The sequence below is a fragment of the Rhinoraja longicauda genome, chromosome 2, assembly GCF_053455715.1.
Source record: "Rhinoraja longicauda isolate Sanriku21f chromosome 2, sRhiLon1.1, whole genome shotgun sequence".
NCBI lineage: Eukaryota > Metazoa > Chordata > Chondrichthyes > Rajiformes > Arhynchobatidae > Rhinoraja > Rhinoraja longicauda.
In genome coordinates, this window is record NC_135954.1 from 6,083,628 (window position 1) to 6,109,127 (window position 25,500).

The following is a 25,500-nucleotide window of genomic DNA, read 5'->3' on the forward strand; positions in this document are numbered from 1 at the left end:
GTGAGGGTGGGACGGAGTGAGGGAGGGACGGAGCGAGGGAGGGACGGAGTGAGGGTGGGACGGAGTGATGGAGGGAATGAGGGGGGGACGGATTGAGCGTGAGGGAGGGTCGGAGTGAGGGATGGAGTGAGGGATGGAGCGAGAGTGACGGAGGGAGGGACGGAGTGAGGGGAAGTGACAGAGTGAGGAGGGGACGGATTGAGCGTGAGGGAGGGAAGGTCGGAGAGAGGGAGGGACGGAGCGAGAGAGTGACAGAGGGAGGGACAGAGTGAGCGAGGGAGTGAGTGACGGACGGAGGGGGAAAGGGACGGAGTGAGTGAGGGAGGGACAGAGCGAGCGGGAGTGACGGAGTGATGGCCGCCTCGGCCACCTGGCGACGGTGCTGCCCCGCGCCCGCACTCGCGCGGCAATAACGGCCGCCCGGCCACCGCCGCCATGTTCGAGAACTTCAAGGAGCGGCTGCTGAGCGCGCAGCACGACCTGAGCAGCAGGTAGGCGGCACCACCCGGCCCGGCCTGGCCTGGCCCGGCCCGGCCCGGCAAAGCGGCAGAGCCAAGAGACAGGGCCTCCCTGGGGCAGCTGGGGAGTTGTATTGGGAACGGAGGAAGGGGGATTGGAGAGTGACAGTGACTGGGACTGGACAGTGACAGGATAGGGACAGTGAATGGACAGGGACAGGATAGGGACAGGGACAGGATAGGGACAGGATAGGGACAGTGACAGGATAGGGACAGTGACAGGATAGGGACAGTGAGTGGACAGGGACAGGATAGGGACAGTGAGTGGACAGGGACAGGATAGGGACAGGGACAGGATAGGGACAGGATAGGGACAGTGAGTGGACAGGGACAGGATAGGGACAGGGACAGGATAGGGACAGGATAGGGACAGTGAGTGGACAGGGACAGGATAGGGACAGTGACAGGATAGGGACAGGATAGGGACAGTGACAGGATAGGGACAGTGACAGGATAGGGACAGTGAGTGGACAGGGACAGGATAGGGACAGTGAGTGGACAGGGACAGGATAGGGACAGTGAATGGACAGGGACAGGATAGGGACAGGGACAGGATAGGGACAGGATAGGGACAGTGACAGGATAGGGACAGTGACAGGATAGGGACAGGATAGGGACAGTGACAGGATAGGGACAGGATAGGGACAGTGACAGGATAGGGACAGTGACAGGATAGGGACAGTGAGTGGACAGGGACAGGATAGGGACAGTGAGTGGACAGGGACAGGATAGGGACAGGGACAGGATAGGGACAGGATAGGGACAGTGAGTGGACAGGGACAGGATAGGGACAGTGACAGGATAGGGACAGTGAGTGGACAGGGACAGGATAGGGACAGTGAGTGGACAGGGACAGGATAGGGACAGTGAGTGGACAGGGACAGGATAGGGACAGGGACAGGATAGGGACAGGGACAGTGACAGGGACTGGGCAGTGACAGGGACTGGACAGTGACAGGGACTGGACAGTGACAGGATAGGGACAGTGAGTGGACAGGGACAGGATAGGGACAGTGAGTGGACAGGGACAGGATAGGGACAGGGACAGGATAGGGACAGGATAGGGACAGTGAGTGGACAGGGACAGGATAGGGACAGGGACAGGGACAGGATAGGGATAGGGACAGGGACAGTGACAGGGACTGGGCAGTGACAGGGACTGGGCAGTGACAGGGACTGGGCAGTGACAGGGACTGGGCAGTGACAGGGACTGGGCAGTGACAGGGACTGGGCAGTGACAGGGACTGGACAGTGACAGGGACTGGGCAGTGACAGGGACTGGGCAGTGACAGGGACTGGGCAGTGACAGGGACTGGACAGTGACAGGGACTGGGCAGTGACAGGGACCGGGCAGTGACAGGGACCGGACAGTGACAGGGACTGGACAGGGACTGGACAGTGACAGGGACTGGACAGGGACTGGACAGTGACAGGGACTGGACAGGGACTGGACAGTGACAGGGACCGGGCAGTGACAGGGACTGGACAGTGACAGGGACTGGACAGTGACAGGGACTGGACAGTGACAGGGACCGGGCAGTGACAGGGACCGGACAGTGACAGGGACTGGACAGTGACAGGGACTGGACAGGGACTGGACAGTGACAGGGACCGGGCAGTGACAGAGACTGGACAGTGACAGTGACTGGACAGTGACAGGGACTGGACAGGGACTGGACAGTGACAGGGACCGGGCAGGGACTGGACAGTGACAGGGACTGGACAGTGACAGGGACCGGGCAGTGACAGGATAGGGACAGTGACAGGGACCGGGCAGTGACAGGATAGGGACAGTGACAGGATAGGGACAGGGACAGTGACTGGACAGTGACAGGGACTGGGCAGTGACAGGGACTGGGCAGTGACAGGGACTGGACAGTGACAGGGACCGGGCAGTGACAGGATAGGGACAGTGATAGGATAGGGACAGGGACAGTGACTGGACAGTGACAGGGACTGGGCAGTGACAGGGACTGGGCAGTGACAGGGACTGGACAGTGACAGGGACTGGGCAGTGACAGGATAGGGACAGGACAGGATAGGGACAGAGACAGGATAGGGACAGGACAGGGACAGGATAGAGACAGTGACAGGTTAGGGACAGTGACTGCTCAGGGACAGGGACAGACGGGACAGGGACAGGACGGACAGGGACTGGACATGGACATTGAGTGGACATGGACAGTGAGTGGACATGGACAGTGAGTGACTGGACAGTGAGTGACTGGACAGAGACAGGGACTGGACAAGGACAGAGTGACTGGACAGGGACTTGGACTGGAGAGGGGACTGGACAGGGGCTGGAGAGGGACCTGGACAGGGAGTTGCATTGGAGCAGGGATAAGGGGCAGGGGACTGAGCAGGGGGCGCATTAGGGACAGCGGCAGAGCCAAGAGATAAGGATGTAGGGGCTGCTGTTCAAGGATGGGGATGGGGCAGGGAGTGCATTAGTGACAGGGCTTGGACAGGAGCAGAGCCAGGAGACTCTTGGGGTAAGGACAGGACAGGGTTGAGGCAGGGGACAGGGCACTGGGACAGGGGCAGAGCAAGGTGATAGGGGAGTTGGGGTTCGGGTGCAAGGTCGGTGCTTGGACTGCAGGCAGGGCATTACATTGGGGACAGGAAGGGGGGCTGCGGGGCGGGGATAGTGGGTTGGGACAGGGGCAGAGCCAGGATACTGGGGAGTAGGAGCTGGGAGCCAGGGAGGGCCTGGGGGGTTGGGAGGGCCAGGGGGTAGGAGGTGCATTAGAGACAGAAACAGACCCAAGAGAGAGGGGACCAGGGGTAGAAACACAGGAGATAGGTGGGAGGGGCTGTGGGCTGTGGGCTAGGCAGGGTATAAGGGTTTGAGATGGGATAGGAGGGGGATAGGGGGCTGGAGCAGGCGATGAGGTGGGAGGGGCTGTGAGCTGAGCAAGGGGTGGCACTGGGCAGGGGATAGGGGTTGGGGCAGGGAGTAGGAGGGGAGGGGTGGGCTCTCTCGCCCCCTCTCTCTCGCCCCCTCTCTCTCGCCCCCTCTCTCTCGCCCCCTCTCTCTCTCTCTCGCCCCCTCTCTCTCTCTCTCGCCCCCTCTCTCTCTCTCTCGCCCCCTCTCTCTCTCTCTCTCTCGCCCCCTCTCTCTCTCTCTCGCCCCCTCTCTCTCTCTCTCGCCCCCCTCTCTCTCGCCCCCTCTCTCTCTCTCGCCCCCTCTCTCTCTCTCGCCCCCTCTCTCTCTCTCTCGCCCCCTCTCTCTCTCTCGCCCCCTCTCTCTCTCTCGCCCCCTCTCTCTCTCTGGCCCCCTCTCTCACTCTCGCCCCCTCTCTCTCTCTCTCTTGTCCCCCCCTCTCTCTCCCTCCCTCTCTCTCCCCCCCTCACTCTCCCCCCCTCCACCTGAACATTTGTTCAGGCCAGCCCTGTGTAAATGAAATAACACTGCCTGTTCCTTGGTGACAACATGGAAGAGTTGGCCCAAAGGGCCTCTTTCTATGCTGTATGACCCTAAGACAGCCTGTTGCTCTGATTCCTGAGTTAGGTGTGACAGGCACCATCTCCTGTAAGTTTATAATTATCACATGTTACTTGGAAGTAACAGCCTCTTATACATATTTCTTAGGGAAAATATTTTGTGTTATTTTGCTGGAGAAATACCCAAAATATTTATAATATGTTTCTGAAACTACACTTAATTTGACCGTGAAGTCTGAAGAAGGGTCCTGACTTGAAATGTTGCCTGTCCAATCGCTCCCCAGCTACTGCCTGATCTGCTGAGTTCCTGCAGCGCTTTGCCTTTTGCTTAATTGGACTCTGTCTATTTTACAAATCTCTGGAATGAAAGCCGCATGCTGGTCATGTGAGTGCAGAACAAACACCGTAGGCTGTTTTCTCCTGATAACCTGTGCTCAATGAATGGCATCAAAAGTTAGAGTAAAACTTGGCTCTGACTTGCACAAATTACTCTTCAGCTGGCTGTGTGAATGTGTGAGCATTCACTTCTAATAGGTCTGGAAACCTCCAACTCAAAGGCTGAAATGAAGCTGGTAACATGTGTGGGTATATAATAAGTGCAAATCTCCATGAGCAGGCCTTGTTTCATTTGCGCAGGGAATGTAGTAACAGCTTGTCGACTTTTAACCTTTGGCAAAGGGTTCCAATCTGTCTAAATCTAAGTCATGTGTTAAAAAAACATTGAATTGTCAATTTTGAGATTTGTGCAGACAACTCGCATACTCGTGCAATACTTTGCACAATGGCACAGCGGTAGAGTTGCTGCCTTACAGTGCAGAGACCCGGGTTTGATCCTGACTACGGATGTGGTCTGTACGGAGTTTGTACGTTCTCCCTGTGACCGTGTGGGATTTTTCCGGGATCTCTGGTTTCCTCCCACACTCCAAATGTTTGTCAGTTAATTGGCTTGGAATAATTGTAAATTGTCCCTAGTGTGTGTAGGATAGTTTGCGGGGATCACTGGTCGACGTGGACCCGGTGGGCCGAAGGGCCTGGTTCCACGCTGTATCTGTAAACTAAACTAAACTTGCAATTTATGGAAGACTGTACTTTTGTTGTGTTGATCCCTTTTGAATATCTTCATGCCAATAAACCTGCTATTTTATGTGCTGATTTATCTGATCATTAAATAGGAACTTACATTTTTACTTTACAATTTTGGACAATCACATGGGCAAATAAGTTCATAAGTTCTATGAGCAGAATTAGGCCATTTGGCCCACCAAGTCTACTCTGCCATTCAGTCATGGCTGAACTATCTTTCCCTCTCAAACCCATTCCCCTGCCTTCTCCCCATAACTCCTGACACCCTTACGAATTAAGATTCTGTCAGTCTCTGCTTTAATAATATCCATTGACTTGGCATCCACAACCTTCTGTGGCAGAATAGAAAGAATTGCAAACTCAAAGCACACAATTAAACATCTTGCTGAATCTGCTTTGGCATTTATTGTATCTTAGAGATGCAGCAGGGAAACAGCACCCTTTGGCCCACTGAGTCCAGGCCAACCCACAACCACCTGTTCACGCCAGTTCCATGTTATCCCGTGCTCTTATCCACTCCCTACGCAATTTCAGAGAATAATTAACCGACAAACCTGTACTTCTTTGAGATAAGGGAGGGAACCCACGCAGTCACAGGGAGAACATGCAAACTCCACACTGACAACACCCGAGGTCAGGATCAAACCCGAGGTCAGGATCAAACCCGAGTCTCTTGCACAGTGAGATAGGAGCTCTACCAGCTGTGCCATTGGTATATTAATTATTTTCTTATTTCTAATTTCAGTTTAAAGACGCTAAGTGACAAATCCAAAGAAGTAAAAGTTAAGAAGCCAAGGTAATTATCTGTTTACTCCATGTTTAATAGACTGATTAGCTGAGTGAGTTTGTCTTCAGGCAATGCTTCTCATGTTTGAAAGATGGTGCAGGGTGTCAAGAAAGCGCACAACTCCAGATTCGGGAACAGTTTCTTCCCATCTGTTATCAGGAAATTGAACCATCCTCTCACAAAGGGGGTGTTTTAGGGCGGCTCGGTGGCGCAACGGTAAAGTTGCTGCCTTACAACACTTGAGACCCGGGTTTGATCCTGTCCACGGGTGCTGTCAATATGGGGTTTGTGCATTCTCCCCGTGACCGCGTGGGTTTTCACTGGGTGCTCCAGTTTCCTCCCACACTCCAAAAGCAAACAGGTTTGTAGGTTAATTGGCTTCTGTGAATTGTCCCTAGAGTGCAGAATAGTGCCAGGGTACGGGGTCGCTGGTCAGCGTCGACTCGGTGGGCAGAAGGCGCCTGTTTCCACGCTACATCTGTAAAATCTAACGTAAAGTCAAAAGAGAGTGGTCCTGACCTCCCATTTACCTCATAGAGGACGTTCAAACTATTTTTAATATGACTTTACTGGATTTTATCTTGAAATAAATGTTATATCCTTTATGCTGTATCTGTACACTGTGGATAGCTTGATTGTAATCATGTATAGTTTCTTCGTTGACTGGATGGCATGCAACAAAAAAGGCTTTTCATTGTACCTCGATACACATGAAAATAACAATAATCTAACTAACTATTTCGTATTGTCTAGAAATATGTGGATTGGTAACACACAATGTTTTGGTTCAGTACTTTGAATTTTCAATTGTGTACAGTTTGCCCAGAGACTCTCTTGCATTCCTCCCTTCAGCACCATCAAGCTAAAGTTTCTACAGGGCCTAGATCATGCCACCTGGGCTCTCTTCTGTCTCCCCCACTTACTGTAAAAACCCATTTCCAGTTCCCTCGACCCTGACCATGAAACTATCGACTACTCAGCCTCTCTTCCAATCTGTTGTGAAACCGATACTGTTAATGTCCTGGAGTACTTTATTTTTAACCCATCCTCATTGGTGCCTGTACGGTTTCTGGAAGTAACATCCTAAACCTCTCTCCTTCTTGACGCCACAATTTTAATTTGCACTGTAGTAGTCAGAGAGTCATATGGCGTGGAAACAGGCCCTTCGGCCTAACATGCCCACATGCCCCTTCTAAACTAGTCCCACCTGCCTGCATTTGGACAATATCCCTCAAAACCTATCCTATCCTGCCAGAGAAGGTAGTTGAGGATGATACTGGCGTTTAAGAAACATTTAAACAGGCACATGTATAGGATAGGTTTGGTAGATAAGTGATGGTCTTGGCATTGTGTTCAGCTCAGACGTTGGGCCGAATGGCCTGTTCTAGTGCAGTGCTGTTCTAATATCTCAAGATAAAACTATATGGCTGTAACAACAAAATGAAAGCATAAAATGTGCGAGATACTCAGCAGGTCAGGTCAGCATCTGTGGGATGAGAAATGGAGTTGTTGTTTCAGATCAATGACCCTTAATTAGAATCATAATAAAAGCATATTTTATGCGAGCACGAATCATTGGCAATGGGCTGCATGTACAAGATTAATGTTTTAGAAAAAGAGCTAATTCATGACTTAGTGAGAGCATCCACGTGCAAATCAATTACATTTTCTTTTACAGTCAGCAAGTAGAAAACATCAGTCTTGTACAGTTTGAGGCAGAACAGAAAATATTTAGACTGTTTCAATTAAACTAATTTTGCACATTTCTGCAAGCCATGGAAACTTTCCCAGAAAAAAATGTAATTGACATTTTGTTCCAGCGTTCAGCAGCTTGCAAAACAAAATGCACAAATTTTACAAGATCTTTACTAATCAGAAAATGACAGGCAAGCACTGACTGTGCGGGGGCCGCTGAGAACAGAGGGACCCGGCGTGGGGGGGGGGCGCCGAGAGCAAAGAGGGACCCGGCGTGGGAGGGGGGGGGAGCGCCGAGAGCAAAGAGGGACCCGGCGTGGTGGGGGGGGGGGGGGGGGGGGGAGCGCCGAGAGCAAAGAGGGACCCGGGGGGGGGGGGGGGGGGAGCGCCGGGATCAAAGAGGGACCCGGCGTGGGGGGAGGGGGGGGGGGCGCCGAGAGCAAAGAGGTACCTGGCATGGGAGGGGGGGGCGCCGAGAGCAAAGAGGGACCCGGCGTTGGGTGGGGGGGGGGGGAGCGCCGAGAGCAAATAGGTACCTGGCGTGGGGGGGGGGGGGGGGGCGCCGAGAGCAAAGAGGGACCCGGCGTTGGGGGGGGGGGAGAGCAAAGAAGGACCCGGCGTTGGGGGGTGGGGGCGAGAGCAAAGAGGGACCCGGCGTGGGGGTGGGGGGGAGCGCCGAGAGCAAAGAGGGACCCGGCGTGCGGGGGGCGCTGAGAACAAAGAGGAACCAGGTGTGGTGGGTAACCGAGAACAAAGTGGGACTCGGTGTGGGGAAACACCGATAAACAAAGAGGGGACCGACGTGGGGGGCCGCCTGAGAACAAAGAGGGACCCGGCGTGTTATGGGGAGAAGGCAGGAGAATGGGGTTAGGGGGGGGAGATAGAGCAGCCATGATTGAATGGCAGAGTAGACTTGATGGGCTGAATGGCCTAATTCTGCTCCCTTCACTTATGTATTTTCCTAGCTATCGAGAGCGTCAGAATGGGAGTTGGGTGGTTAGTAATTCAGTGGGGTCAAGAGGAATGTGAGAGCATTGCATAGGTGCTGGAGGTCGGTTGAGCCCATGCCGCCGAGAATAAGCGTGGGTGGGGGCATATTCTTTGGTATGTTCATTTAAATGTAGTTTAGAGATGCAGTGTAGAAACAGGCCCTTCGGCCTACTGAATCCACGCTGACCAGCAATCACTTGTGTACCAGTTCTATCCTACACTCTAGGGACAATTTACAGAAGCCAATTAACCTACAAAACTTACACGTCTTTGGAATGTGTGAGGAAACCGGAGCACCCAGAGAAAGCCCATGTGGTCACAGAAAGAACGTACCAATTCCGTACAGACAGCACCCGAGGTCGGTTTGTATGTTTTTCTTTGGAATAAAACTTTTATATATTAAAAAAAAAAAAAAAAAAAAAAGAGGTCAGGATCGGACGTGGGTGTGTGGCGCTGGCTGGGAGGATTTGATTATTTTCGAAGGATTTGTTTGGCGAGGACAAACGAAAGCAGTCAGAATTTGCTTTTTGGACTTCTGTCGGAAAGCAGAGACTCTCTTTGTTGAAAGAGTCCTCTAATTGGGGAGGATTTGTTCGTGTTTTCTGAAAGTCGTAGGAGCGGCAGTGGCTGGCGGAAGGCCAAGTTGCACTTGAACTGGTGGGAGCTGAGTCTGGAGCGGTGTTTGTGGTCTGTAGCATCGGAAAGCTCCCTCCCACACCGACTTTGCCCGGTCCAGGTGTGCCGGGTAAGTACGGCAACAGTGCATTGGATTTTCGTTGAAGCCGGGAGGGCGACCGAGACCTGGGGAAGAAGCCTCCGGAAGCTCCATTTTCTACGACGGGAGGATTGGCACGGACTTTTCCCTATCTTATCAGGAGGAGACTGCTTCTGTTGCTTTGCCAGGAAAGCCTTCACGACTTTAAACTGCTGCAAATGCGTGGAAGTGCAGCAATAGCAGAAAGACTGTTTTGACTTATAAAAAACGGAGACGTTTTGTTTTGCTCCACGCCCTAAAGATGGCGGCCCCCAAGAATTATGCAGCTGCCGTACAGTCGGCAGTCTCCGTGACTAAGGGCCATGAGTCGTTGGGGCGTATACACGGGGTGAAAGTGACCTTGCAGGGCAACATTACCTTCAAGGCTGTGCTAACCGCGCTGGGGGAGACTGTTGGCAAGAAGGCCATAATCGCAGGCGCGGTGGTCAGTGGGAAGGCTGTTGTCATCCTAAAGACTGAGCAGTCGGTGGCTACCGCATTGGAAAGGGAGATCACGGTGGCTGGGATTTACATGGCGGTGGACCCATGGGGACGGCCCGTGCTGCCGGTCATGCTGTCCAACGTTCCCCCTTATGTTCCGGACGCGCTCCTGCTCCCACATGTAACTAAGCTGGGGGAGGTGCGGTCTGGGCCCACCAAACTGTTGCATAGGTTGGATGATCCCGAAATGCAGCATGTATTAACGTTCAATCGCCGTGTGTACATACAGCTGGCACAGGGGATTGATATGGAGGGGAGTTTTGAGGTTGAATGGGAAGGATTCTGCTATCGCGTGTTTTGGAACACGGGCCAAGCACGCTGCCATGCATGCAAAGAGGTGGGGCATTTCCGCAGGAATTGTCCCAAGCACCAGGCTGCCAGCTCCACCAAGGTGGCCCAGAAAGGCAGTGCTGGCCCATCTGGGGCTGCTGGTTCTACCACGGTGGCCCGTGATGACTTTGTTCCCTTGCCCCCAACCTCCATTCCCCCACCACCCCCATGTCCCGTACCTGTGGCGGAGGATGCCGGTGCAGGGTGGGGGGTGGATGAGGGGCACTGGGAGAGACAGAAGAGTAAAAAAGCTAAATGGAAGAAGAAGAACGTTCAAGCGGGACGCCAGGCAGAAGGTCACCTTAATGAGGGTCCCCCGGCAGTAGATATTATCGAGCTCGCCTCTGAGCCTGAGGGTCTGAAGGCTGGAGAGGATGAGCAGGTAGATGGCGGGGCGGAGGAACAGGCTTCAGCAATGGAGCTGACTGTACCACCGCACGCTAGTGGTTATAAGAGGAGGAGGCACGGGTCCTCTGACACGGAGAACGGCCCTGAAGGTCAGGGGCGACCTGAAGGGAGGTGTTTCTCCCCTGTTGAGGCAGAGTACCCAGTACATGCTTCCTCTGGGCAGGAGGATGCCTCTGTAGTGCAGGGACCACCTGAGAGTGGTGACACACTACCCGAGGGGGCTGTTCCCCCAGGGATTGCGTCCGCTGGCTTAGAGGGTGACCAGGGGAAGATTGATGGGGGGGACTTGAGTGTGGGGGTGGGTCCCCAGCCCATGCTCCCCATTGAGGCTACGAGTCCTATTGAGGGGTGTGCTGCCCCATCGGCTGAGGGAGCAGGGGAGACTCCGGGAACATCGCCCCCTGAGGGCCAGAGCGAGGTGGTTCCCCTGGTGGTGGGGGACGGGGACTCTCTGGGTGACGGTGCTGGGCCGGGTGCCCTGGGTGCGAAGGAGGACATGGTCGTTTCGGATCGTGTCCTTCGGTCGGACTCCAGACGTACCCTCTCACTGCCCGCCCCGGAGACTTCCTCCAACATCACTGCCCCCAATCCGGTTACAGAGGGCGGTGGGGGTGTGCAGGAGCCTGGCCATTTACCAGGCAGCTTGCCACAGTTAGAGGTACCGGTACCTGCCCCCGTCACTGATCCTGGGGGTGGGATGGTGACGGAGGAGGGACCGGGTGATGTGGCCGACCCGCCCACCTCACAGGGAGGGGTGAGCGAGGCAGCTGGGAGTCAGAACTATCCAGACTCGGGCTCAGACATTGAGTGGGAGGAGGAGGGGGACGTGGAGTCCAGCGACAGTGAGTTGATGGACTGTCCCAGCCGCAGCCCCGTGTCTGGGCGGAGTGGAGGGAAAGGCAGGGGCGTTTCCCTTCCCTAAGGCAGTGGTGGGATGTAGGGAAGGCTTACGTCCGTCTGTTTTGCCAGGACTACACGAGGGGGTCGACCAAGGGGCGGGACTCCGAGATCGGACGGCTTGAGAGAGAGTTGCTCGACTCGGAGTCTTGCCTGGGTCAGACGGAGGGGGACTCGTGTGAGTGGGAGGAGTACCAGGAGAAGAAAGGGGCACTGAGGGACTTGCAGCTGAGGAGGTCCCGGGGCGCGTATGTGAGGTCGCGAGTCCAGATGTTGCACGATCTGGACCGCGCCTCCCCCTTTTTCTTCTCCCTGGAAAAGTGCCGAGGTGCCCGCAGGCAGTTTGTCGAGTTGCTTGCGGACGATGGCTCCTCCATCACGGATCCGGAGAGGATCGGTGCCTCAGTTTGGTCGTTCTATGACACTCTGTTCTCCAAGGGAACATCTAGTGGGGAGGCACAAGGGGTGCTGTGGGAGGGCTTACCCGTAGTGTGCAGGGAGGTGGCTGAGCGCCTCGATGATCCCCTAACTCTGGAGGAGTTGACTGGTGCCCTGCACCAGCTCAGTAGGGGCAAGTCTCCGGGGCTGGATGGGCTGACTGTGGAGTTTCTTCGATCCTTCTGGGGTGTCCTGGGGGGCGACTATGTGAAGGTGTTGGGGGAGAGCCTGGCGACCAGGGAGATGCCCTTCTCATGGCGAAGGGCAGTCGTCGTCCTGCTGCCCAAGAAGGGCGATCTCCGCCTCTTGAAGAACTGGCGCCCGGTCTCTCTTCTCAGTACGGGTTACAAAGTCTTTGCACGGGCATTGGCCAATCGCCTGGGGCCCATACAATACAATACAATACAATACAATATATCTTTATTGTCATTGTACCCAGGGGTACAACGAGATTGGGAATGCGCCTCCCATACGATGCACTAATTTAGGTAATTTAGACAGCAGCAACCCAACGAAACGAACAGTTGTAACAGTTTTGGACAGGGTAAAGTGCAAGTTGATCTATGCGTTGTGGCCATCCGGCTCAGCAGGACCGGTTCATAGCAGCTATGGCCCTGGGGATGAAGCTGTTCCTGAGTCTGGAGGTGCGGGCATAGAAGGCCTTGTATCGTCTGCCCGATGGAAGGAGTTCGAACAGACTGTTGCAGGGGTGTGAAGAGTCTTTGTGGATGCTGGTGGCTTTTCTGAGGCATCGTGTGTTGTAGATGCCCTCCAAGTCTGGTAGCTGTGTTCCGATGGCCCTCTGAGCTCTATGGACTACCCGCTGTAGAGCTTTCCTTTCTGCCTCCGTGCAGCTGAGGTACCACACAGGGATTCCATGCGTTAGGATGCTCTCTATGGTGCAGCGGTAGAAGGTCTTCAGCAGCTGTTGGGGTAGACCAGACTTTTTCAGTGTTCTTAAGTAGAACAGTCTTTGTTGTGCCTTCTTGACCAGCGCAGCAGTGTTATTGGACCATGTTAGGTCCTCCGAAATGTGAGTGCCCAGAAACTTGAAGCTGGACACTCTCTCCACACTGACCCCATTGATAGAGATCGGGGCATATTCCCCATTATGTGACCTACGGAAGTTGATGATCAGCTCCTTGGTCTTGGTGGTATTTAGGGACAGGTTGTTATCCGAGCACCAGTCCGCCAGGTTCTGCACCTCCGCTCTATAGTTTGTTTCATCCCCGTTGGTGATCAGCCCGATCACCGTTGTGTCATCTGCAAACTTGACAATGGTGTTGGTGTCGAATGCAGGAACACAGTCGTGTGTGAAGAGGGAGTAGAGCATGGGGCTCAGAACACAGCCCTGTGGTGTGCCGGTACTCAGGGTGATAGTGGAGGACAGGTGCGGGCCCATTCTCACTGCCTGCGGTCGTTCCAGCAGGAAGTCCAGGATCCAGTCACATAATGACGAGCTAAGGCCTAGCTGGTGGAGTTTGGTGATGAGCTTGGTGGGGATGACCGTGTTGAAGGCGGAGCTATAGTCTATGAATAGCATCCTCACGTACGTGCCCTGTCTCTCTAGGTGAGTCAGGACAGTGTGAAGAGCCAGAGAGATGGCGTCCTCTGTAGATCTATTTGCCCTGTATGCAAATTGATGTGGGTCCAGTGAGTCAGGGATGCTGGATTTGATGTGTGAGAGGACTAGCCTCTCAAAGCACTTCATGACAATCGGCGTTAGGGCAACCGGGCGGTAGTCGTTCAGGTTGGAGATCTTTGCTTTTTTCGGCACCGGAACTATGATAGCCGACTTCAGGCACTTGGGGACCGTAGCCAGAGATAATGACAGGTTAAAGATCTTGGTGAATACCTCAGCCAGCTGTTCAGCACAGTCCTTCAGTACCCTTCCTTGAACACCATCCGGTCCTGCAGCCTTGCGTGGGTTGACCCTTTGCAGAGCGCGTTGTACCTCCTGTGTGCTCAGTTGCAAGACCTGTCCCACCGCCTCGGCTGGGGTTCTTTCACTCAAGGTGGTTTTGCCAGTTTCAAAGCGGGCAAAGAAGGTGTTAAGCTCGTTGGTCAATGCCATATCGCTGTGGGGGCAGGCAGGGCTGCTCTTGTAGCCAGTGATGTCCCTGACACCCTGCCACATGCTTCTGGTGTCCGTGGTGTTGAAGTGGTCTTCCACCCGTTGCCTATGGGTGTCTTTGGCCCTTTTAATACCTTTGCTTAGGTGTGATCTGGCAACACTGTATGCTGAAGTGTCACCAGATTTAAAGGCATTGTTGCGTGCCCTCAGCAGGTTCTGTACCTCCTTGTTCATCCAGGGTTTCCGGTTTGGGAACATCTTTATCACCTTGTCCTCCGTGACATTTTCCACACAGCAGTTGATGTAGGAGAGCACAGTGGATGCGTATTCTCCAAGTCTACCTCTATCTCTGAACCGTAGGTGGCCTGTTGTGCAAACAGGTCCCAGTCGGTGCGATCAAAGCAGTCCTGGAGTTGTAGGGTGGCATTCTCGGGCCATATTTTGACCGTCTTTATTGTGGGTTTGGTCTTGCGGATGAGGGGTTTGTATGCGGGCAGTAGAAACAGTGAGAGGTGATCGGATTGTCCCAGGGGTGGGCAGGGGAGAGCTCTGTAGGCGTCCTTTACATTGGTGTACACCTTGTCCAGTGTGTTTGAGCCCCTGGTAGGGCACTGCACATGCTGATGGAATTTGTGGAGCGAGGCTCGTAGGTCGACCTGATTGAAGTCCCCTGCAACAATGAAGGCACCGTTGGGGTGGGCATCCTGCTGCTTACTGATGGCCGAGTGCAGCTGTGCTAATGCTAGGTTAGCATTAGCCTGTGGGGGAATGTATACGGCCATGATGATGACCACCGTAAACTCCCGCGGCAGATAGAACAGCCTACATTTGAGCAGTAAGTACTCCAGGTCTGGGGAGCAGTAGCTCTCTATTGCAGTGTGGTTGGTGCACCAGTCATTGTTAATGTAGATGCAGAGCCCACCGCCCTTGCTCTTACCGGAGTCCTTTGTTCTATCAGCACGATGTAGTGAGCGGTTTGTTAGCTCCACAGCCCCGTCGGGGACCAGTGCGTTGAGCCACGTCTCCGTGAAGATCAGCGCGCAGCAGTTTTTCAGGGATCGCTGGGTGTTGATCCACAGCCTTACCTCATCCAGCTTGTTGGAGAGTGACCGGACATGCCGGACATGCTGTCCCATGTGATCCACCCTGACCAGTCCTACACAGTCCCGGGCCGGTCCATCCAGGACAATATCCATCTGGTCCGGGACCTGATCCATCTGTGCCAGAGGGCTGGTCAGTACGTTGCCTTTCTCTCCCTTGACCAGGAGAAAGCGTTTGACCGGGTGGGACACGACTACCTTCTCGGGACTCTGCGGGCGTTTGGATTCGGACCCCATTTTGTGGCCCGGGTCCGGCTCCTATACGCTGCTGCAGAGTGCCTGGTCAAGGTCAATGGCTCTTTGTTGGCTCCCATTCACTTTGGGAGGGGGGTTCGTCAGGGATGCCCCATGTCCGGCCAGCTTTATTCCCTCTGTGTGGAGCCATTCCTGTGCCTCCTACGGAGGCGGCTGGCAGGTTTGGATTTGCCGGGGCCGGGGGTGGAGGTGGTTCTCTCGGCCTACGCCGACGATGTGTTACTAATGTTCACCGACCCGGTTGACCTGCGGAGGATGCGTGAGTGCCAGCGGGTGTTCTCAGCCGCATCCTCCGCCAGGATCAACTGGGGGAAGTGTGCTGGGCTCTTGGTGGGTCAGTGGCAGGTAGACTCCCTGCCGGAGGAGATGGCAGTTTTTGCGTGGAGCACCACGCACCTCCTCTATCTGGGGATCTACCTGAGTCCCACTGAGGGGGCTTGGCAGGCGAATTGGCAGGAGCTGGAGGCGAAGGTGGTCGCCCGTGTGGGGCGCTGGTCAGGCCTCCTTGGTGTGTTATCATATCTGGGTAGGGCTTTGGTCATAAACCAGCTGGTGGCCTCTCTGCTGTGGTACCGGCTGGCCACTCTGGTCCCGTCCTCTCGTTTCATCGCCATGATACAGAGGAGGTTAGTTAACTTCTTCTGATGAGAGGAACCACTGGGTCTCTGCTGGGGTTCTGAGTCTCCCGTTGGAGGAGGGCGGTCAGGCGCTGGTCTGCGTCCGCACTCAGGTGGCAGCCCTCCGACTCAGGACCTTGCGGAGGTAAGTGTACTCCGAGTGCCCTCCCAGATGGCACTCGCTGGCCACGTACTTTTTCTGCCAGGGGTGCTGCCTCCAGGAGGGATCACGGCTCCCGGTAGCGGGCATGAGTCAGCGCGCTAGGCGGGAGTTGCCTGGTTTTTACCGTGATCTCCTGAGAGCCAGGAATTTGGTCACCTTCAGCCAGGGCGCTGCTCCTCAGGGGGAGGGGGGTGCTGTGGTTGTGAGGGGGGCCGGTCCTCACCCTGTCACGGTGGGTGTCGAGGAGAGGCGTGTGCGTGGAGCGATTCCGACCGGGCTTACCCCCGCTCCGTCGGAATTGCTCATCGGGCCCACGGCCCGGGTCCCTTCCCGAGAGCCGGCCCCACGCAATATGAGCCGCCTTTCCCAGATGCCCAGCGTGCCGTTCCGTGACGCGGAGAGGCGCGTTTTGTACAGGCTGCTCCTGCACACTCTCCACTTCCTCGCTCTCGTCTTCCGTCCGGACACGCCCTGGCGGTCCGTGTTACCACCTGACGGCGGGAGCGGTCCCCAGTGGAGGTCTCTCTATAAGGGGGTCCTCCCGCTTTACATCGGGGACCTGGGGTGGAGAGTGTTGCATAACAGGTACTTGAGCCGGTTCACGGTCTCGTCTGCCGCCTGTCACTTCTGCGGTGAGGAGGAGACCGTGTACCATTTGTATACAGAGTGCGTGAGGTTACAGCCCCTGTTCCAGTATCTGAAGGGGCTGCTCCTCAAGTTCTGGCTCCATTTTAGCCCTACGCTTTTAATTTTTGGGCACCCGGTACAGAGGGGGGAGGGTCAGGAGGGAGGAGAGGTCTCCCTGTCGGTCTGCTCCTGGGCCTGGCCAAGATGGCCATCCGCGGGTCCAGGCAGCGGGCAGTCGACGGCCTCACAGAAGTCGGCTGCCTACCCCTGTTCCGGGCTTACGTCCGTGCCCGTGTGTCCCTGGAGAGGGAACACACGGTGTCCACGGGGACTCTGGAGGCCTTCCGGGAACGCTGGTCGCCGCGGGGGGTTGAATGTATTGTTGACAGAGATGGCGGGATTTTAATGTGATAATTGTTTAATTTGTAAACTGCCGATACAGGCGGCTTTTGTTTGATCACATTTTGCTTAGTATGTTTGTATGTTTTTCTTTGGAATAAAACTTTTATATATTAAAAAAAAAAAAAAAAAAAAAAAAAAAAAAGAGGTCAGGATCGAACCCGAGTCTCAGGCACACTGGGACAGCTGCTCTACTGCTGTGCTGAAGTGTAGGGAACTTCTTGAACTCTTTATTACAACTTTGTGAGCTTACTGTAATATTACAGGTTACTTCATTTTATTTATTTGAAATATTTCAATCCTAAGATCTTGATAAATCAACTAACCTTAAAATGTTTGTTTTAAAAGTTGATCACATCGATTCCTTTGAACTGCAGTATTTTGATATAGACATGTTTAACGGTAGAATATTTGCCAGATACGCTACTGTACACTGCCTTAACATTTCCAATTTGCTCTCACAGAAGTGCAGATGATTTGCCAAAGTTTTCTGCAGGAGCTGAGTTATTAAGCAGGTAAGGACATTGCTGCTTGTTTGATTAGATTTTAGAATAACAGAAATGTGTTCACGTATCCACACAATTTCCTTTAGGGAAAATATTACTTCACACTTCAATAAAAATGCAGCAGGACACTACGTTACATGCCAGTAGAAATCCAATAGGCTTAGAAAATTTATGTTGGAAGCAGTTAATGTGCAAGAATTAAAATGCGGATGATTGTCAAAAATTGATTAGTACGGGAGCCCGGGGTTATGGGGAGAAGGCAGGAGAATGGGGATGAGACGGAACGATAGATCAGCCATGATTGAATGGCAGAGTAGACTTGATGGCCTGAATGGCCTAATTCTGCTCCTATAATTTATGAAAAATAAACTTATGATTGAAAAAAACATCTGTTCTAGATGCTATTAGTTTACAGTCTTTGCATTGATCTGCTAATGAAGTCTTTCTGGAGTGTAATTTAATTTGTATCTGGACCAAGGCTTATTACAGGTTTTATTGCAGTCTCATTGCTTGAATAGATGTTCTCCCATTCTGCCCATGTCATTGCTTTGTTTAAAATAGTGATGTAACTGAGCTATAATTACATGGGTGATGACAGTTCAGCGCTGCCTTGTCTAGTATTTCACCTCCAGAATGCCAATTTTGTTCTTGCCTTTTGTCACACAAACTGTTTGCTAAATAGAAATGAAGAGCAGAAATGCTGGTTGATGCACATAATGGTGCCGTTTAGTTTAGTTTAGAGATGCAGCGCGAAAAACAGGCCCTCTGGCCCACCGAGTCAGCGCCGACCAATGATTCCCGCACACTAGCCCTATCCTACACATAAGGGGCAATTTACAATTTTACCGAAGCCAATTAGCCTACAAACCTTTGGAGTGCATCTTTGGAGTGCAGGAGGAAACCGGAGGGAGCTCCTGGAGGAAACTCATGGGGAGAAAGTACAAACTCTGTACAGACAGCACCCATGGTCAGGATCGAACCTGGGTCCCCGGCGCTGTAAAGCACCAAATTCACTGCTATCCCACTGTGCCATCCTCTTCTGTTACCAAACTTCTGAATGGTCTTTCAATAAACTAGGGTACAACTCTAATTTTACAACCTATTTCATTGCGGATACCAGAAGTTTTTCTTCAGAACTGTTACACAGCAATGCTGAGAACTATATTCTGTACTCACATCTTTCCCTTCCCTATACCTTCTGTACTTGTGTTTGGCTTCTTGTATTCATGGTCCGATATGATTGGATAGCACACAAACAAATGCCGTTCACTGTTCATGACAATCATAAATCTAAACCTTTGCTCAATGAACATACAGGTGCTCCTCAACTTACGATGCTCCGACTTGCGATATTTTGACTTTACGATGGTGCAAAAGTGATGCACATTCAGTAGAAACCGTACTTCGAAGTTTGAATTTTGATCTTTTCCCGCACTCGCAGACCTGTCCGCTGATCCGACTGGCAGTGCGATACCCTCTGGTCATGCGGTGCAATACCCTCTGGTGATGCTGGGCCAAGGCAGCGAGCTGCAGCTCCCAGTCAGCCACGATTGGGAGCTGCCACGGCTATGATGTTTGGTAGGTTGGGTGTATTAAATGCATTTTCGACTTACGATATTTTCGATTTATAGGAACGTAACCCCATCGTAAGTTGTGGAGCACCTGTATACAGTACCCCACACCCTCTCATTACAAAGGGGATGGTTCCTAGAAACCCCCCGTACCAGGATTATCAACATTATGTTTATTTTCCCCTGTATAAATCATGTAACAGTGAATTTTTACTCCTTAATCTCGATTTGTGATTCAGTAAGAGCAATTTTACATAATCTGACCTACCATCACTCAAAGGTACATTGCAGGCAAAACCATTATAAATTATGCAGATCTGCACCTTTCCTCAGATATGTTTCCTAACACTCTCAAAATTAAAAAAATAACATGGCAAAGGTTCAGTTTATTGTCATGTGCACTGAGGTACAAAGGGAAAAAAAGCAAAGGAAGGCACAGAGTACTGTCGTGGCACAGTGAGTCAGGCAGCATTTCAGGAGAACATGGAAAGAAGACGTTTAGGATCAAGACTCTTCTTCAGGCTGATTGTAGGGGAAGAGTAAGAAAGCTAGAAGAGAGGAGGGGCATGACTTCCTCAAAGTCTGAAGAGGAGTAGGCAGAAAAAAAATCTCAATTTGCAGGTGGTGCTCAGTAGTTCAATGGTTTCTTTATTGTAACGTGTGCCAAGGACAGTGAAATACATTTTTTGCATACATCTCAGCATAACTATCCCCGTACATCAGCACAATCCCCCGGTTAGTACAGAATGTGCAGAACAGCGCACTGAGTCCATGTGCAAGAGGCACCATTTTACAGTCCCAGCTGAAGCTGGCCACAATGGCCCATTGCAGCCATCGCCTCCATTCCAGTCGTCCCGTGAACCACCGTCCCTCTCCACGCTCGGCCCTCTCCAGTCCTTGTTCCATGCTGGGCATCTCCCACAGCCAACTTTGAGAGCATGGCAGGTAACAACTCCCCCCCAGTTCCCCTCACCGGCCACCGCCACCATTGCCGTCTCCTTTGATCGGGCCGAACCCCAGGCTGCTGTAGGCCCCCAGCGGCCTTGTCCCCGTCGAGGCCAAGGGCACCGCCAAACCGGTCCGCTCACCGGCCCTCGGTCCGTCTTCCACCTCTCCAGTGCGAGCAGGGGCCGGGCAAGCCAGGCCAGTGGCTGGGATACAGCCATGGCTCGCTGGGCTGAGCCCCTGGCTGCCCTTGGCACTAGTATACATTGATAATGTTTGTTTTCGTGGATTAGCTATGTATTGTTTCAGTGTGAAACTACCAGGACGATTGGATGATCCTTTGTTCAGCATTTCTATTTTTCTGTGATTATTTCTAATCGTCAACGCACTGGAGGGATTTCCTGTTCTTGGGTGTTGCCGCATAGGTTATGTTTGTTTTTGTGTTTCTTTCTGTTCTTTGGCCTGTTTCTGCATGTTCCTATATTTTGAATCTCTTCCTTATTCTTCCTGTAAAATAATAAGCTATCATGCCCCCTTCTACTTCACCTTTTGACTGGCTGTATGAATTATTTAAGATTTAGATTTTTTTTTAGATTTAGAGATACAGCGCGGAAACAGGCCCTTCGGCCCACCGTGTCCGCGCCGCCCAGCGATCCCCGCGCATTAACACTATCCTACACACACTAGGGACAATTTTTACATATTACCCAGTCAATTAACCTACATACCTATACGTCTTTGGAGTGTGGGAGGAAACCGAAGATCTCGGAGAAAACCCACGCAGGTCAAGGAGAGAACGTACAAACTCCGTACAGACGGCGCCCGTAGTCAGGATCGAACCTGAGTCTCCGGCGCTGCATTCGCTGTAAGGCAGCAACTCTACCGCTGTGCCACCGTGCAGTTAAAGAGTCACAGAACATGAAAACTGGCCCTTTGGCCGAGTTTCCCAATGCCAATCAAGATGCCCCATCTACACTAGTCCCACCTACCTGCAGTTGGCCCATATCCCTCTAAACCTGTCCTATCCATGTACCTGGCCAAATGTCTTATAAATGTCGTTATAATTTCTGCCTCAATTACCTCCTCTGGCATCTCATTCCATATACCCACCACTCTGCTTGGAAAAAATTGCCCCTCAGATTCGTATTAAATCTTTCTCCTCTCACATTAAACTTATTAGTATGGGACTTTATTTGTCACATGTACCGAGGTACACAGTGAAATTCAGTTTTGTATACATTTCAGTACAAGTATCACTACACATAAGTACTTAGATACATATTATTTAAGCATCTCGGATCCAGTACAAGTATATAGTAGTACTTGGTACACTGAAACAGTATACAGAGTCGCCAGTTTGGTGCTATTTTCAAGTCCCAGTTGTTGAAAGTGCAAGGTTCTTGGCCCGACCATGAAGGCCTGTTGCCATGGCGATGTTGCAGGGGCAAGCGTAGCCGTGGTGTCCGCTGCTGCTCCACCGCTGTAGGCCGCGTCCGGTTCACGTGCTCGGCCTCTTGGAGCGGCGCCCGGTCCAGCTGAGCCCCAGGCCGTTGCAGGGCCTTCAGCGGCGTACTCCCCCATCGATGGATCGAGGATGTCCTCCCTTCTGCAGCCGATCTGCTTCCAGCCCTACAGATGGGTTCCCGTGGGTCCTTGATCTGCAGCAGGCGAGCCAGGCCTTCCGGGCGGATTCCAGTCCACGGCGAGTGTCCACCGTCCATGGCGGGCAAGTCCCCGGTCCGCGGAGGGCGGGCTGGGCCTTCTGGGTGGGTTCTGGTCTGCGATGTGGGTCCACCAGGCAGGTCTCTGGCGGGTGAGTCGGGTGGGTATGTCCTCCGTCCGCAGCGGGTGAGTCCTCTGTCTCCGGCGGGCGAGCTGAACCTTCCGGCGGGTCCTCTGACTACGGGCCGCGGTACCTTGGATACTTCTGCCCTTTGTCCTCTGGTTCTTGATTCCCCTCCTCAGGGTAGATCCACAGAGTCTGGATAGAAGGAATGGGTGATGTTCCGGGTCGAGACCCTTCTTCAGACCAGGGTATTGCCTCCAGCAGCTTCAAAGTCGACTGCAGGAGGCGCCCCCGAAATACAGGCAGTCTGAAGAACCCGAAATGTCACCAATCCTACTATCCGGAGATGATGCCTGTCCTGCTGAGTTACTCCAGCATTTTGTGTCTATCTTCGGTTTAAACCAGCATCTGCAGTTCCTTCCTACAACCCTACAGTCCTTTACCCAAACTCTACCCCTCATCATGATGACTGTATGTCTCTCTGACTATGACTTTATGGGTGAAACCAGGGAACTGCAGCCAGAGCTTACTTTGGGTTTAACCGGGGCATCAGGAGTGAAGGTGCTGGAGAGATTTGCAGCAAGAACCAGGATCCGCTTTGCTTGTATATTTCTTGTGCCATTTGAACTCATCAGGTTTATTGGAAAATCTATTGTACTGTTGTGCAATGTGTTAAAAAAATTGTGAAATAGGTATTAATAGGAGTGTAACATTTTGCAAGTGTCTAAAGGTGTGCAGTGCAACATTACTAAAGACCCAACGGGGCCATATCAGTGGCTTTGTATTGGTATTAAACAAGGAAGATAATGTTGTCAATATATCTCAGTAGAAGTAATAGAGAGAGTGGATGTGGTCAAAATTAAAGATGTATTAGAAAAATTGGCTTCACTTGAATCAAATAAATCACTTGGACTGGTTTGCATGCATCCAAGGTTGTTTAGAGATGTCCAATTTGGTTATTCGCTCAGTATAAAATTGCTCCCTTATTTATGGAATCAGCCCAGTGATTCTGTGCACTACCTTGAAGCCAAGTCATTCAGAGCAAAAAAATGGAGATCCAAGGAAGAGGCAGATGCTGGCAGAAATATAAATAAAGTGCTGGAGTAAGTTAGCAGGTCAGGCAGCATGTTTAGTTTAGAGATACAGCGGGGAAACAAGCCCTTCGGCCCACCGAGTCTGCGTCGACCAGCGATCCCAGTACATTATACTATCCTACACACTAGGGACAATTTACAATCTTTACCAACGTCAATTAACCTACAAATGCCCGTTTTTGATGTGTGGTAGGAAACCAGAGCACCCGGGGAAAATCTACGCAGTCACAGGGAGAACGTACAAACTCCATACAGGCAGCACTCGGAGTCAGAATTGAACCCGGGTCTCTGGCTCTGTAAGGCAGCAACTCTACCGCTGCGTCACAGTGCCACCCTATCTCTGGAGGACGTGGACTGGTGACGTTTTGGGTCGGAACCCTTCTTCAGACCGATTGTGGGTGGGGGGGGGGGGAGGGGGAGTAAACTGGAAAAGATGTGGGGGTGGGACAAAGCCTGGAAATGGAGATGTATAACGAAAATAATGGCAATTTCAGTCACTTCATCCGTCCCTTTTAATTTGATCATTATCCATTCTTTTATATTTTGTTGAAGATGATACACTATTGTTTATCTTATTCGTGTTTAATGCGTCTACGATTTCATGGAGGGCATATTTTGCTGAATGATTTGCAGGACCTGGGCTAAAGCACAATGAAGCAAGGTTTAAATGATGGAACAAAGTGGATTATTAGCAGCCATTTAGTTTATGGCAATGTATTTTCTTTTGTCCAAAGAACAGATAGCTCGCAGTGTTTCAGGGTAGAAGAAAATAGGTCAAATGGGTAATAACTCGAAAATAAACGAAGTGGTTCATGTTGGAAGTAATACGATAGATAAAGGAGCTTCTGTAAATGAACTGTGAAATTGAACCGAACTGGACAGTTCTATTTTCCACGCTGTTTTCATCAGATTGCTTTTTTCGGAAGAGATTTGAGTTGCTTTTAAGCTGTTCATAAGTTCGAGCAGCAGAATTAGTCCATTCGACCCTTCAAGTCTACTCTGCCATTCAATCATGGCTGATCTATCTTTCCCTCTCAATCCCATTCACCTGCCTTCACCTCATAACCCCTGACACCCGTACTAATCAAGAATCTGTCTATCTCTGCCTGAAAAATATCCATTGACTTTAGTTTAGAGATACAGAACTCATGGAAACAGGCCCTTTGGCCCACCGAGTTCACACCGACCAGCGATCCCTGCCTACTAACACTAGCCTACACACACTAGGGACAATTTATAATGATACCAAGCCAATTAACCTACAAACCTGTACATCTTTGGAGTGAGGGAGGAAACCTGAGATCCCAGAACAAAACCTAAACAGGTCACAGGGAGAAGGTACAAACTCTGTACAGACAAGCACCCATAGTCAGGAGCGAACAAGAGTCCCTGGTGCTGTGAGGCAGCAACTCTACCGTTGCGCCACCGGGCCTCCACAGCCGTCTGTGGCAATGAATTCCACAGATTCACCGCCCTGTTCTACACCCACAGTGTTAAAACTGTGAATGACCCATTGCGATTCTAGTCAAACCTTGCATATCACTGAGGATTCTGTATATTGCTACGAGTGGACATTTTTAACACAAAATTGGCACACTTAGTTAGCAAAATCCTTTTTTTTTTCTGTGTTAGAAACATAGAATAAATAGATGCAGGAGGAGGCCATTCGGCCCTTCGAACCAGCACCGCCATTCAATATGATCATGGCTTATCATCCAAAGTCAGTATCCCGGTCCAGCTTTTCCCCCATATCCCTTGATTCCCTTAGCCCGAAGAGCTAAATCTAACTCTCTCTTGAAAGAGTCAAGTTTTGTTGTCAAGATAAAAGTCGAGCTGACGTCAAATTTCTCATGACTTGTGTAGGTTGGGACTGCTTAAACGGTTTAAACCAAAGATACAAAAAGCTGTTGTAACTCAGCCTTTTCTCCAGAGATGCTGTCTGTCCCGGTGAGTTACTCCAGCTTTTTTCAGTTTAAACCATCATCTGCAGTTCCTTCTGACACATTCCCTCTAAACCTTTCCTATCCATGTACCTGTCCAAATATCTTTTAAATTTTGTTATTTGAGTTTCACTGTACATGTGACAATAAACAGTACATTGTACATGTGGCAATAAACAGACCTTTGAACCTTTATAGCAAATGGGATGACCACACGGAGTTGATGTTCGAAGTAACGAGCGCTTTATTAAAACTGGAGCTCAGCAGGAGACCAGTCAAAGCTGATCTCTTGAGCTTGACTTTGGTACAGCTTTTACATTCTCAGCTGACAAGATTACACAGAAAATTGATTAATGGTAAAACTAGATGATGATTACAGAATAGAGGTTACAGAAATACTTAATTAGGTAACTAGATCTTGATTACAGAATAAAATGATTATCCACAAGTCTAGCCTTAATTAACAATAGATCCAATTTTCTGTTACAATGATGGGTGTACGCTATAACATAATCAATGAAGTTCTGAAACTTGGGTGTCATGATTGCTGCGTTCCATGTCTCTACTTTTAGGCTTTG

General features: G+C 51.6%; 1 protein-coding gene across 1 annotated transcript in view; it reads left to right on the forward strand.

Moving 5' to 3' along the window:
- Positions 1–249: 249 nt before the first annotated feature.
- dtnbp1a (dystrobrevin binding protein 1a) overlaps positions 250–25,500 on the forward strand; it is a 144,533-nt gene continuing 119,282 nt past the window's right edge. The window contains exons 1-3 of the mRNA XM_078414534.1: positions 250–491; positions 5,791–5,841; positions 17,545–17,595. Coding sequence (XP_078270660.1) covers positions 436–491; positions 5,791–5,841; positions 17,545–17,595 — 158 coding nt within the window. The 5' untranslated portion in view covers positions 250–435. The remainder of the gene's footprint in view (positions 492–5,790; positions 5,842–17,544; positions 17,596–25,500) is intronic.